Source organism: Onthophagus taurus, chromosome 6 (assembly GCF_036711975.1).
Source record: "Onthophagus taurus isolate NC chromosome 6, IU_Otau_3.0, whole genome shotgun sequence".
Taxonomy (NCBI): Eukaryota; Metazoa; Arthropoda; class Insecta; order Coleoptera; family Scarabaeidae; genus Onthophagus; species Onthophagus taurus.
Window position 1 is genome coordinate 3685016 of NC_091971.1, and position 13711 is coordinate 3698726.

Below are 13711 nucleotides of genomic sequence, written 5' to 3' on the forward strand. Positions count from 1 at the left end.
ACGCAATTTTTTTGTTGTTGTAATTAAAAATTAAAATTTTTTAAAGAATTTGTTTTTGGATGGGGGGAAATTAATAATCTGAGCACTCAATATAATGAACATTGCGTCATAAAATCGTGATGATATGGCTTGGTGGGGAAAATTATATCCAGCCAATAGGGCGCCGGGAAATTCGCCATTGGCGATAGGCGTCGCGACGCCGCATTTGATGTTGTTCCGCCCAAAATTAATTTTTATGATCTTTTTTTAAATCAAATTAGGAGAAAAAAAATTAAACCATATTTTCTATTCTAAACCATAATTTATTTTTCGTTTAAACTCCTATTATGTACAATTAAGATGGTTTCGATGTTCTTTTTTAAAAAAATATAGATGTACATAAGATGAGGATTTAAATTAAAAAGAAAAAAGATTTTTAAAAAAAGAATTATTATATTATAACATATAATAGGATATGCATCGCCTTTTTTGTTAACAAAAAAACTTAATTATTTTAATAATAATAATAATGGTGGGGAAATATAAAATATAATTAATCATTTAATAATGAATAATCAAAGAAATGATAACAAGTTTTTAAAAAACGGTTAATAAATCAACAATTAATTAATAATAATAGTCTATAGTTCTCTTTTATACACATGTTTTTGTAGTAACCGTCTCATTTTTTAAAAACTTTCCCGGTGTACTTAAGGAAGCAAATATTGCATCACTTGTGAATTAGATCTCCTTAATCAACGGGTCTTCTCTTTTTTAATGTCGTCGACCCGGAAAATTATGTCACAGATAAAATTCAGGTGAATTTTGCCCATCGGAACTGATACTATGCAATTGTTGTTGACTTGGTCTCGAAATTTGCAATCTTTGCCTTAACAAAACATTTTCTTGTTTCATTCTTTCCAATTCAATTTTCATTTTGCTCAGCTCACTTTGCAACGATCTATTAGTCGTCTCCAAATCTAATCTTTGTTGTACTCTTTTCGTCCTACAATTTTGGGCGTAACCGCGATTCTTCAACGTTCTTCTTTTTTGCTTAATTCTGGTTGCTTCTTCTCTTGGTACACCGTGAAGACGTTTGTTTAATTCTCTTACTGAGATGGATACTAAAAGTTCATCGTTCAAACCGAGATCGTCACTGCATGTGGAATAACCACTATTTCCATTAAGGCGCGGTGACAAAGCACTGCTTCCACTGCAAACTGAATGTGGACGTTGAAGTTGATGAAGTGGTTGATGATTTTCGATGAACATCCCCGATGGGATGTATCCTCTTCGTTCCCAATCTGGTTCGCCACCCAACGAATGTGGTGGGCGTAAGTCTAAAGGTTGCTCACCGCGATTTCCGGGTGGAAACCAATTTTCTTCGACGTAAATTTGGGGTTCGCTGGGTGAGTTGCTTGGTGGTGTATCTGGTGGTGTTGCAGGATTGGTGATCATGTTGATTAAAACCGGTTGTTGGTACATGGAGTCGTTTGGCGGTGAAAGCGGCGGCAACCTCCGATCTTCCTGCCAGGCTCGATACATCCTGCTGGAGGAGTCTTCCTGTAACCAACCCTCAGATTCAGCCAATCGCCTCGTTTCCTCCCTTTTAACAGTTACCGCGTCTAATTGTTCCAAATCAAAATCGTGCACATACTCTTCAGCCAGATGATGGTCATTGGTATCCATCCTAGCGAATCTCACTCCAAGTTGCTGCATCAAATCGATTTATGATTCTTCGTTTTTTTTTACACTACTTATAATCCGAACCACTCCACACTCTTTAATAATAATAATAATGATTTTAATTTATACAAAAAAGTAAATTTGAATAAGTTCGAAAAAAAATAATATCAGGAAGCTTTCGATACTTCTGTTGTCTTCTCGCGTCGGTGTTAGAATGAGCCGGGGGCCGATGCAGGACAGAGATGTAATTCCTGCGAACCGGGGGCGGCGACACCATCTGTAACGCCTCCCGGTTTGAACACTATAGGCGGTTCGTTCGACTGCGGAACCGTTTGTTTATACCTCGGCGGCCAGTGGTTCGGCAGGAATTCCGTTTTCGAAACTGCGCCGGCACCCGGATCCGTTGCGCAGGATCGCGGGATGTACGCGTTTCGTTTTAATATTTTTATGGGGGGCGATTTCCGAAGTCTCTTCGTTCGAACGGATAGTTAAATAATCCGAAAAGGGGTTTTTCTATGGCGTGGGAAGACATTAAATAAAAATAAACGGTTTTTTTTAAGGTGAACTTTGGTTTTCGGTGAGATTTACGGTACTCATTTAACGATTATTTTTAGAAAACGTTATAGAATTTATTACATTTTTTATTTAGTTATATGAAAATACTTGAAATTATTACAACATTTAAAAAAAAACTTAAGTCTCATGCAAACTGCCAACATGTAGTCATCCAACACCAGTAACCAGTCTTCTGTCTAAAATTTCTAGTCTTTTGCAAACAGAATCTAATCTTCTAATAACAGTATCTAGTCTTCTGCCACCAGTGTATTCTACTATTCTATTAGCTGTATCTAGTCTTCTGTTAATACACTCAGCGGCTTAAAAACACGTCAACTAAAATGATGACCAGCTTCAAACTGCAATAACTTTTGAACGTATGTAACCCTGTGCCAATATTTCTGTACGTGTCTTCCTCATTTTGGTATATCTTCAATTTCAGCAATGGTTAATAACGCTAAGGATCACTTCTGTTTATTGTTCTAGTTTCTATTGTTGTTAACACCAAAGTTACAAGCTCTAAAAGATACCGCAGCTTGTTAGGCAGCGACATCAGAAATTAAAGCAAGTCACAGATGTCACTAAGTGACAAGTGAAATGTACTGTAATGTATTAAACTGTGACAAGTAAATCAAACAAAATGTTAATAACGGGTATTTCCTCCCCTCTCTTGAATGGTCCTTCGAGAATCCTTCCAGCATATTCCAGTAGTATATAGTCTCATAGTCTCCCTAGCATTTTCCATATGTGTATGGGGTTTAAATCAGGGCTACGTGCATTCTGCTGATATCCAAATCATCCAGGCATTCGGACATTATGGGGGTTGTATGGGAGCGTGCATGATCAAGAAGTTGTCACCAATAAATGTGCCGAACGAAACCACGTGTTCAGCCAAAATTTCTTCAATATTCCGAGCCATGTTTAGCTTACCTTTGATAAAACAAAGCTTTATACGTGCTTCGAAGCAGATTCATCCTCAAACCATTACAGATCATCCCTGGTATTGTATTCTTTCAGAGAAGTTGCACTAAGCATTTCGCTTTCCTGCTTATCTCCAAACTGCGACACGATGTTCTCAACTGTGGGCCAGTTGCTGGTCTCTGCGATCTCAACCCCGCTTCTTCAAATCTCCTTCTAACTGTACGATCATTCACGTTCACCCGACGCACTTGCTCCAGACGAGTTATTATCTCTACTGCTGTGGTATGTCGATTTCGTAACACGGTCGTTACAATATATCGATCATCACGGGGTTGTGTGGTGCGCCTTCTTCCTGACACAGATCCAAGAACACGAGCAGCATAACGAGCGCTACAAAACCACTGCCTGAGCAACTTCTGCAAGACTTAAAGGTATTTTTCTTGTCTAGCAACAGTCAACGACGTTAACGGCACTAAACGTTACTGAAATGTTTTCGTCAATTTCCATGGTTTGCTTTAATTTCTTATGGCGCTGCCGAAGAATCTACTTTATCCTTTAGAGCTTGTAGCTTTGGTGTTAACAACAATATAAACTTGAACAAAAAACAGAAGTGACAGAAATCTCCTTATGTTTAAAATTAATATCTTTTGTCGGTGCACCTCACAGCAAGCTTCAAAGTGTAGGAAAAAAACACGCATTAACGTAATTCACCATTGCTGAAATTGGAGAGTGCCAAAATGGGGAAGGCGCCTAAAGAAATATTGGTAATGGGTAGACTTTTCAAATAAATAAAACCCTAGTCAAATCGAGCAATACGTTCAAAAGTTATTGCACTTTGAAACTGGTCATCATTTTAGGTGATGCGTTTTTTATGCCGCTGAGTGTGGTATGTAATCTTCTGTCAAAGCTATTTTAGTCCTGAGTAGAATAACAATTACCTCAGGACTTGTTATGGGTTGTCATCTGACATTGGAGAAAGCCGCAGTGTATAACTGTGTTATACTTCAATGGACAAAAGGACACTCGACTTGTTCAGATAACAAGCACGCTTCGGAAATTCCTTAGGCTGGTTGATATAGCCGGAGAGAGTGCAGGATGATGTACAAGGGGCTCGTTCGGGCTTAGGTGCTGTATGCGGAAGCATACCCTCTCCTTTCCTACATAAATACATACATTTTCTGTCAACGATATCTAGTTTTCTATAAGATATCTATATTCGGCAAGCAGAATTGTATCTTTTTCAAGCAATAGGTAGCCTTTTGCCAACAACATCTGTCTTCCATTAGAAGCGTCTAGTCATGCAATAGCAGTATCTAGTCTTCTGCTATCAGCAACTAGTCTCCCTCCTGCAATAAATAGTGTTTTATAAACAATATCTATTCTTCTGCCAACAATATCTTAGGCTTCCGAAAGATGCCGAAGATAATGTGAAGTCTTTGTTCTACAGTTTCTGTCTTCTGTTAGCAGTATTTAGTTTTTTATTAGCAGTGTGTAGATTTTTTCATGCATCTAAGTAGTCATCTATTAGAAGAACATGGTCCTCAAATATAAATATCACTAAGCATTAAAACCTTAGAACACAACACTAAAAGGACACTGCCATAACCTGCGCCTCGTTACTCAAACACATAGCATCAAAACGAATTTGGGATACAGAGTGTTTGTACCATTGTAATAATAATAAAATAATTTGCCAAAATTTGTATTATAACTAATATTAACTAGTATTTCAAATACAGCTTTTCTTTAAATTAAAATTTAAACGAAAATCCATAAAACTCTAATGAATCGAGGTATTATATTGTAAGTATGGAAAAATACCATAAAACACATAAATTTGAAACCGACTCCTATTTGAAAATATTCTAGACTAGTTTGCACAACTAATATTTCGCCTACGAAGTATTTTTTTTATTCGAAGTCGTTGCCCCGTTTCGAAATGAAAAAGAAGACTTGTTTTTTCAGACCATTAAATTATGTCATAAAAATAAAATTACACAATCAAATAGTTTCATGTTTTAAAATAATAACATCCCCGTTTAATTATTTCTTTTTTTTTCTTACAAAGTATTCTGTTATAAACAATACAATAATACATCCGGTTTTATTTATATAATTTGCAAACTCCGAAGAATTCCAATCTTGTAAATTGAACACTGCGCAACTTTGTTGGTTATCAAAAACGGAAAGGAGAAAAATATAGCCATTGACGCGCGTAGAATAGATTTTAATGAATCAAAACGACCAACTCTATCTCAATATAAAATTACACATGGCTGATTAAACAAAATTTTGCGATTAAAGACTAAATATCAGCTTGAAAAACGGAAGACCGCCCAGCTGTCTAGTTTTTTGGACTTTTTGCATCTTGTTCGGGTCAACTTTAAACGTTAATAAATAAACGAAATTAATCAGATTGACGTAAATGAGCAAAAATCCTGAATTGCAATGTCTTCCGTTTAATCAATCGTTTCAAAGTTTAAAATCGATTTTAATCTTTTTTACACATCAACATACTTTAATAAATATTTTGCGAGTTTAAATATAGGTAAAATTTGCTGAAAATTAGATTTTTCAATTTTGCTGAATCGGTTTAATTTACGAGTTGATTGACCCAAGTGTTTACGTGCTCGTTTGAAATTTAACACTGATTATGATATATCCTGATTATATAAAAAAAAGATAGCGAAAAGGAAATCGACCATTCTTTTTTCTTATAAGGTGATTTATCTTATTGAGTAAATAAGATTTAAAATTTTAATTCATTAAATTTTAATCGCCAATTTAATTTTGAATTAACTTTTAGACAACGGTTATCTATAAACTATAAACTATAGTATGAGGTGATAACATAGCAACAAGATTCCTTATTTGGCCGCACGTGACGAATAAGATGATTTAGTTCTAATTAAGTCTCAAATAATTAAATGCATTTTAGATTATTACATAGTATTAATCTGTAGTATCATAGTCGATGGTTAATTTAACTTTGTTGAGGTCAAAAGCTAACCAATTGATGCAAAAAGAATGTTTTTATACGCGTGTAGCGACATTGAAATGAATTTGGAGGTCAAATTAAGATAAAATTTATGTTTCTTATAAATACATTTTAAAACAATTAAAATCAAATAACCTTTTCAAAAATTTTTTGTATCACCTTTAAGATTTCCTATCAAGTTGACACAAAGAGTTTTATGTTCCAGAAAGTTCAATATTTAGAGACTCAAGAACTGAGTTTCGGTGTCAAATAGTGTCTAGCATTGTCAAGCAATATCCTGGTGGTCTTTTTCAAACAATGACAATGGTGGTCTTCTGCCAACAAAATCTGTCCTCTCTAGTTAGTTTTCTGACGGCAATCTAGGCTTTTGCAAACAGAATCTAGTCATTAAATAGCTATATCTAGTCTTATGTCATTAGTATCTAATCTTCTGTCAACGATATTTAGTTTTTTTCAAACAGTATCTTGTCTTTTGCAAGCAGAATTTTATTTTCTTTAAGTAAATAAATAAGTTATAATTTGATGCAATTCTGATAGAAATATGATGCAGTTTTTGATAAAGTGTTTTTTCTGTACAAACTGACTGGAAAGACTGAAGTGAAATGACTGGAAGCTGTACTCTAATAACAATTTTTGTTTCTGATTTTTATTATTTCATTTTTGGTTTCAATTTAAATCAATTTAGTTTTTTAACAATTTTTAAAACAAACCGTTTTTTTTTTTAATTTTTTGCTTTCGTTTTCTATTCAATTTTTTTTATTATTAACTCTAAAAGCACGGTTCCCGTGAATCTGAAATACGCGAGTGAATCTGGGTAAACAACACGCCGGGAAACAGCACCTCTATTTGCTCACAATTAAAATTTTAAGCATGTTAACCCTTCGCGCAACCTCTAAACCCCGTTCATTTCCCCGCAGCATTTGGTTAGCTCTCATTGTTCGTTCGTTTGGTGAATTTATTCAAAAAGCTTGTAGGAAGTTCATTTTGGCTTTCTCTCTCACACACAGTTTATTAGTGGGTATGGTTTGGCGGATCAGAAACACTCTTCTCTGTCTGTGGATTATTAGAGACGCTATAATTGGCTTAAGTTAATTATTTGTTCTGCTTTCGCAAACATCGTGTTTAATCGACCAAACGATCCAAATCAAATAGTTGCCGCAGGTCAATTCACTAATCCTGTTAAATAAGCATTATTATTTAAACTATTTAGTACTCTATTCATTTAACTTTTAAGTTAGTTTGAAAAGTTTAAATTTTCTTCATTATTTTGACATTTTAAACGTCACTCATTTTGACATTTCAAACATAATTTATTTTGACACATGTCAAATTTTTTTTTTAATTTGATGCTTTTTAATTTTAAATTAATTTATATATGCGAAAGGGAAGTAAAACTCAACAGGTTTTCTCAATTTCAATAATGAAGGTATTACCGGTATACATTCGAATATAATCCGCATGACAATTCGTCGTCGCTTCGCCCCCTTTTTACCACCACCACCCCTTTGGGACGCGGGGTACGGTTGAAACGGCCTTATAAATAATCGTTGTCATTTTCCGGAGATTATCTAATATGTCAACATGGGACAAACTGTCATTTCCTCGCTGTTAATATCGCAGGATTGTCCCCATCGTGTTGAATTAAAGGAGCAGGACGCGTCCTGTGGGTCCCTGGTGTATTAAATAATAGTCCTTTGGGATCAAAATCATCGATAACTAACTTACCGTTTAAAATTATATTTTATTCATTGAAGGGTATGATATATGTTAAAGAATGTACTTAACCTGACTAAAAAATGAGTACTAAAGAATATAAAGTTTTCAAAATAAAAAAAACACTTACCGAAACACATTGGTTAACACTGCCATTCGTCTTGTTGCTTTTATTGGTTATACAATAATTATTTGTTTAATCTATTTGTAAAATTTTTATGAGTTTAGACGATAACCTATAACATGCAACTTTGTTGCAAAATTATTAATAAACACAATGTATTAATTACTAATATTGAACTAAAATGTATTTTAAATTAATATTTTTTAGTTTTTAATTTAAAAATTTGTATAATTAGAATAAAATCTATAAAATTATTATAAATTAATTTAAACCACCTAAAATTTAGGTTATATATCCGCAGAGACATCTATGATATAAAGTGCAATTTTTATTGAGGTAAAATATAGAAACCTGTAATTTTAGTGTATTAAATTTCACAATTTTAAAAACGATTTTTAGAATATAATTTGCAATTTCTTTCTTCTTATGAAGACAAGATTAAAGACATTTTATACACTTTGTATATGCGAGAAAGTAAAAATAATTATTAAATGAAACATTTTTATATTATTTCTTTTTAGTTTTCATCATTTTCTTATAAAATTAATCCTAACCTTATTTATTTAAACCAAAAAAAAAGGTAATTAATCCCTAGTTTCTCCTTCTTCATCTTCTTCTTCGGCACCTCTTATAAACAACACATTGTTGCATCTAATTAATACTTCTCCCAAATTTCCTAAAACATGGTTTATTTATCGTTTATATTAATCATTTACAAAGGCAAGAAATGTGGGTTAAAAAAGGATTTACGGAATTACCTGACATGGCCCCATCAATAAATTCTTCTGTATTAGCTAATTGAAGGTTCATGTACCCATCGACTGAAACTAGATAACCTTTATATTCGTGGCCCCACTTCAACTTGACCATAACAGCCTTCCCCGTCAAACTGTTGAGGAAGGGTTTTGGGTTTATTGGCATAGCCGTCGACATTTTTATAATAGGTGATTAATTCGCTAGAAATTGAAAAAAACGTGCGTTTTCTTTACGTTTTGGTTTCTAACCTAAAAAGCGGTTTACGTCAAATTATTACTAAGTTGTTTTGGTGTGAATTTAGCAATCAACTACTTTTGTAAAGGTGGGTTTTATGAAATAATTGATTTAAATTAGTTTTAGTTATTATTTATATTAATTTTTTTGCAAATTTAAATTAAATCTTTATCAAATGATTTATTTACATATTTCAAAAAAACGTTATAATTTTTTATAATGAAGTTAGCTCTAAACAAGAATATCCCTATTCTTAAAATTTTCTGAAACGAACTGAAAATTCCACCTATGAACTTATTTTTCTGACCTTTACGCCAATGATATTAGCAACGAGTAAGAAATCTTTTATAAAAGAAAAAAAGCAGAGGTCATACAAAAATATATATTTGTTTTAACTGGTTATAACATAAATGAACATCAACCGAATATTTATTTAAGACAAAGTTACAAGTTGGATTATAAATACTTTAAATAACACCATAAGTACATTTTTCTTTAAAAATCATGTTTGGTAAGAAACACGTGTTTTAAACGCTTAATAATAATCTGGAATTGGAGCGCAAGCAATTTTAACAAAATCTTCGTAACGCACCATACTGTTATTATTAACATTCGCCTCCCTAAAAATTCTGTCCACCTCTTTCGATGAAATACACTCTCCCCATCGTTCTAATAAATGCCTTAAATGTTTTGCATGGATCACTCCTTTTCCATCTGGGTCTCCAGCTTTAAATGCATTCACAACTTCCCTCGGTAGATCCTCCGATCTTGAATGCACGTCCATTACTTCCAAAAAATCAGCAAAAGTCATTTTTCCACCCTTAAAAAAACAAATTCATTACATAATTTGTCTTAACAAAGCGTGACATCATTTGAGTTCAATTTAAAATGTCAAGTTAAAATTACTAATGTGTTCAGTTAAAAAAAATACGCTGTAATATGTGATGGATTTATAGCGGTTTTTTGCATGTTTTTGATTAGAATGAAAGGTTTGTAAATAAATTTTAAGTTACATAAATTATTTATTTTTTGTTGGGAGATTTCGCTAAAAAGAAATTCTCGTTTTATTAATTACTTTTCTTTTTAATTATGAATTTTTTATGATGAAGTTAATTAATAAGATAAATAATTTATTGGTGAAATACCCAAAAAGGAAATCAATAAATTTTTTTACTTTTTGAGGTTAAGTTTAATTGTCAAATTTTGACAACAATTTCTAACCTTACTTTTTTAATAATTTTTTTTTAATTAAATTAAAACTTATCTTGTATTGATATAACTAATTAAACCAACCTTTTGTTTTAAATATCCAGCCAATTCTGAAATAGTTGGTGATAAACCCAAACTTCTCATTATAACGGTTAGTTCATCGAGAGTTTTAATTTGTCCCGATCTTGCAAATAAATAGAAACATTCTCTAAATTCTAAAAAAAAAATAAATAAAGATTAAAGGAAATCATATATTTAAATTAGGTCAAAACAAAACTTTACCTACGATATCCTGCTCTTTAAAGTATCGCGCCTATAAAAACAAATTAAAAAAACATTAAATAAATAATCTAATGACTCTTTAATGAGTAACCTTACCATTTTACGTTAGTTTTTCACTAAAAATAACTGCATACGTGTCACTTAGAAACTAGGAATCATCCAAAAACGTCGAGATAACAACAGGTATATCAGGTACACTCAATTAAAATTGAGTACAGTCCTTGTAAAATTGTTTGTAGTTGCGCAAAACCGTTCTTGTTATTTCTTAATTGTTTATTTACACTTTTCATCTTCATCATTTTGTTTTTGTTCTCGTTACGAATCTTTTAACAGTCGTCTTATCGTTATTTACCACATTAAGATGTAAATAAATTTAGAAAATTAATCGAAAAGTTTTGGCACACTTTGAACTTTGGTCAACGTTTCGGTTGTGGGGGAGAAAAAATGCGTGCACGCTTGTAAATCAACACTTAACATCGAACGAAAACGATAAAGTAATAAACCAGAAGTCTTTTTCAATTCATTCCAGACAATTATTCAGTAATTATGAGGTGATCTTCACTCAAAAAAAAAAAAAATAGAAGAAAACGATAAAATGACTCTTAACCAAACTATCCAAGAATCTCTGGTTCCTCTAACTGGGAAACTTTCCAACACCGATATCGTTGTGACTAGTTTGTGTGCTGGGGCCATAGCTGGTGCTCTAGCTAAAACTACGATAGCACCTTTGGATAGGACAAAAATTAATTTTCAAATCAGGTAATGTAAGTAACGCTTTTTTGTAAATAAAAACTAAAAAGATTAATAAACAAGCATTGAAATTAGTTTTTTCGTTTTAACTCTTATGTAATTATCTAATTTATTTCTTTTTAGTGAAAAACCATACTCAACAAAGAAGGCCTTAAAATTTTTAATACAAACGTTGAAAAATCATGGATTTTTTGCATTGTGGAGAGGAAATAGTGCTACTATGGCTCGAATTGTTCCATACGCTGCTATACAATTTACAGCACACGAACAATGGAAAAGACTTTTAAATGTTGATGCTTCCGGGTAAGTAAAAATTATCTTTTTAAATTCGTGTACAATTTACGATAATGGGAAGATAATGAAATATTAAAAAAAAAGCAAGTCATTACTTTATTTCATTATTTTAAACATTTCAAGATTGCTTTGAGGTTATGTGTAATTGTCAAAATTTGACAGTTAATATAACCTAATTTTTTTTTAATTTAAAAAAATTATTTCTTTTTGTAGCAAATCTCCTGGGAAACAATTTTTAGCAGGATCTCTTGCTGGAGTAACTTCTCAATCGTTAACTTACCCATTAGATTTAGCAAGGGCTCGAATGGCAGTTACTCCGAAAGATCAATACGCAACACTACGACAAGTTTTTCTAAAAATATATAGACAAGAAGGACTTCTAACGTTTTACCGAGGCATTATTCCAACTTTATTGGGTGTTATTCCATATGCAGGAGTTTCTTTTTATACATATGAGACTTTAAAACGACAATATAAAGGTTTAAAAAATTTTATATTAATTTTTTTTAACTAAAATTTTAATTTTATTTTAGAACACATAGGCCATTTAAATATACCTCAACCAATAACTTCTTTAGGATTTGGTGCAATAGCTGGGATGTTAGGCCAAACAAGTAGTTACCCATTAGATATAGTTAGAAGACGAATGCAAACAGATATGATTAATAAATATCCATCAATATCTGGGACGTTAAAACTGATTTGGTTGTAAGTATCTATTTCTATTTAGTACTTAAAAATGCTTGATGTTAAATATATTTCTTTTATAGCAATGAAGGCTTAAAAAATGGATTATATAAGGGATTGTCAATGAATTGGATTAAAGGTCCTATAGCTGTAGGAATTAGCTTTGCTACATATGATAACATCAGGGATACTTTAAGGACAGTCGTGTTGAAATACAGATAGAAAAATGATTATTTTATTTTCTAATGGTATAAAACAAAGAATTAGGATGGATTGGTCAATTATATAATAGGTTTAATTAATTCTTTTTTAATAATTGTGAATTAGTCTTTTTACACATTCAAGAATTTTTCTCCTATCATGTTTTTATATATTTTTGATTGATTCTATGTAGACATGTAAATATGGTGCAATTTATTTATTTTTTAAATAAACATTGTTATGGATTGTTGTATATTAATAAAAAAATTATATTATTACTACTTATCTCCTGTTTATTTTATATTTTGTCTTTTAATTGACTAATGATTTACAAGAATTAAAGTTATATCAGTGTTTAAAAGTTCGGTTGGAAGCAACTAGGAAGTAGTAATAGTAAGTGGTCTATTTGAAGTCACTGAGACAATTTGGGATGTACTATGAGTAATTGAGAAGTACTAAAAGCATGTAAATAATAAGTACATTGCAAATCTAGCTCAAATGTTGACTTTAAACTTAATATTTTGTTAACAAAGTATTGTTTGGAATATGATATGGAGCTGAGAAACTTTTGTTGTAAGTTGAGAAGAAGTTTGAGGCACAAAATAGCTAAATCCAACTAAATTTGTATTTTAGGTTATTGTTAATCTGTGTTTGAGGTTATCTTATGCAAAATTTTAAGTTTTTTGGACGAACAGCTTCTTAAATGAACTTTTTTATCATCATTTAGTTTCAAATTAGGTTAATATAGAACATTTTTTATTCGAAATGGGTTGAAATTAAAAACAAGTCATTTTGAGGTTATAAGAGATGATTTGAGGTTATATTGTACCAATATTTGGTTTTTACAGGTCGAACAATTTTGGTCAAAGAATTTTATAACTCCCTGCTTGGAATTTTATTAGAATGTAGGCGAAAAAACGAGACATTCTCAATTTTTCAAGCAACCAGATGATTTAGTATATTGCTCAGATTTGCTGGTTTGATTAAGAAGAAAAAGGAATGAGTAGAGGCTAATTAAAGATTAAGGGCCGTTCTCTTACACTATGATAACATTTATTAATCTTGGTTTGTTGCTCATTCTGTATAAATAAAGGAAGAATATGAAAATCTGGATATAGTTTAAAAAGAGAACATTCTGTGTAAGAAGTCACGAAAAACGTTCCATTGCCACCTTTACACATAAATTTAGGACTAATAAAACAGTTTGGAAAGTCTTAGCTAAGGAGAAACAATGTTTTAAGTATATTTGCAAGATAATTTTTCATCTGTCAGAAGTAAAATTAGAAGAAATTGTGTTTATTGAGATATAAATGATAAACTTT

At 31.7% G+C, this 13711-nt stretch overlaps 4 protein-coding genes across 5 annotated transcripts; 1 reads left to right on the plus strand and 3 right to left on the minus strand.

Moving 5' to 3' along the window:
• Positions 1-335: 335 nt before the first annotated feature.
• LOC111415025 (neural retina-specific leucine zipper protein-like) lies at positions 336-2341 on the minus strand. Of its 2 annotated transcripts, XM_023046518.2 has the most exons (2): positions 1600-2341; positions 336-1542 (listed from the first exon to the last, which is right to left on the minus strand). In XM_023046518.2, the coding sequence occupies exons 1-2, from the start codon at positions 1696-1698 to the stop codon at positions 781-783; spliced, it is 861 nt and encodes a 286-aa protein (XP_022902286.1). In that variant the 5' UTR covers positions 1699-2341; the 3' UTR covers positions 336-780. The 2 variants fall into 2 exon arrangements, with proteins under 2 accessions (XP_022902286.1, XP_071052723.1); XM_071196622.1 differs by having other exon boundaries at positions 337-2340.
• A 6119-nt stretch (positions 2342-8460) lies between these two features.
• On the minus strand, positions 8461-9007 carry LOC111415005 (small ribonucleoprotein particle protein SmF). Its single transcript, XM_023046491.2, has 2 exons — positions 8735-9007; positions 8461-8652 (listed from the first exon to the last, which is right to left on the minus strand). The coding sequence occupies exons 1-2, from the start codon at positions 8907-8909 to the stop codon at positions 8561-8563; spliced, it is 267 nt and encodes an 88-aa protein (XP_022902259.1). The 5' UTR covers positions 8910-9007; the 3' UTR covers positions 8461-8560.
• Positions 9008-9334: 327 nt separating this feature from the next.
• LOC111415008 (uncharacterized) lies at positions 9335-10769 on the minus strand. The gene is made up of 4 exons (XM_023046494.2): positions 10554-10769; positions 10458-10488; positions 10260-10390; positions 9335-9786 (listed from the first exon to the last, which is right to left on the minus strand). Exons 1-4 carry the CDS (start codon positions 10554-10556, stop codon positions 9502-9504), a joined length of 450 nt encoding a protein of 149 aa, XP_022902262.1. The 5' UTR covers positions 10557-10769; the 3' UTR covers positions 9335-9501.
• Positions 10770-10779: 10 nt separating this feature from the next.
• LOC111415007 (dephosphocoenzyme A carrier) lies at positions 10780-12674 on the plus strand. The gene is made up of 5 exons (XM_023046493.2): positions 10780-11216; positions 11331-11510; positions 11715-11980; positions 12035-12209; positions 12272-12674. The coding sequence occupies exons 1-5, from the start codon at positions 11053-11055 to the stop codon at positions 12408-12410; spliced, it is 924 nt and encodes a 307-aa protein (XP_022902261.1). The 5' UTR covers positions 10780-11052; the 3' UTR covers positions 12411-12674.
• The last annotated feature ends 1037 nt before the right edge of the window (positions 12675-13711 follow it).

Bases quoted from the DNA above. Each gene is read 5' to 3' on its own strand.
- LOC111415025 (XM_071196622.1), bottom strand. From the start codon at position 1,698: ATGCAGCAACTTGGAGTGAGATTCGCTAGGATGGATACCAATGACCAT.
- LOC111415005 (XM_023046491.2), bottom strand. From the start codon at position 8,909: ATGTCGACGGCTATGCCAATAAACCCAAAACCCTTCCTCAACAGTTTG. The intron at 8,653-8,734 runs GTAATTCCGTAA...ACCATGTTTTAG, and splicing joins TATTGATGGGGCCATGTCAG to GAAATTTGGGAGAAGTATTA.
- LOC111415008 (XM_023046494.2), bottom strand. The intron at 10,391-10,457 runs GTAAAGTTTTGT...TTTTTTTTTTAG, and splicing joins TAAAGAGCAGGATATCGTAG to AATTTAGAGAATGTTTCTAT. The intron at 9,787-10,259 runs GTTGGTTTAATT...TGTTTTTTTAAG, and splicing joins CTGGATATTTAAAACAAAAG to GGTGGAAAAATGACTTTTGC.
- LOC111415007 (XM_023046493.2), top strand. From the start codon at position 11,053: ATGACTCTTAACCAAACTATCCAAGAATCTCTGGTTCCTCTAACTGGG. The intron at 11,217-11,330 runs GTAATGTAAGTA...ATTTCTTTTTAG, and splicing joins AAAATTAATTTTCAAATCAG to TGAAAAACCATACTCAACAA. The intron at 11,981-12,034 runs GTTTAAAAAATT...ATTTTATTTTAG, and splicing joins TTTAAAACGACAATATAAAG to AACACATAGGCCATTTAAAT.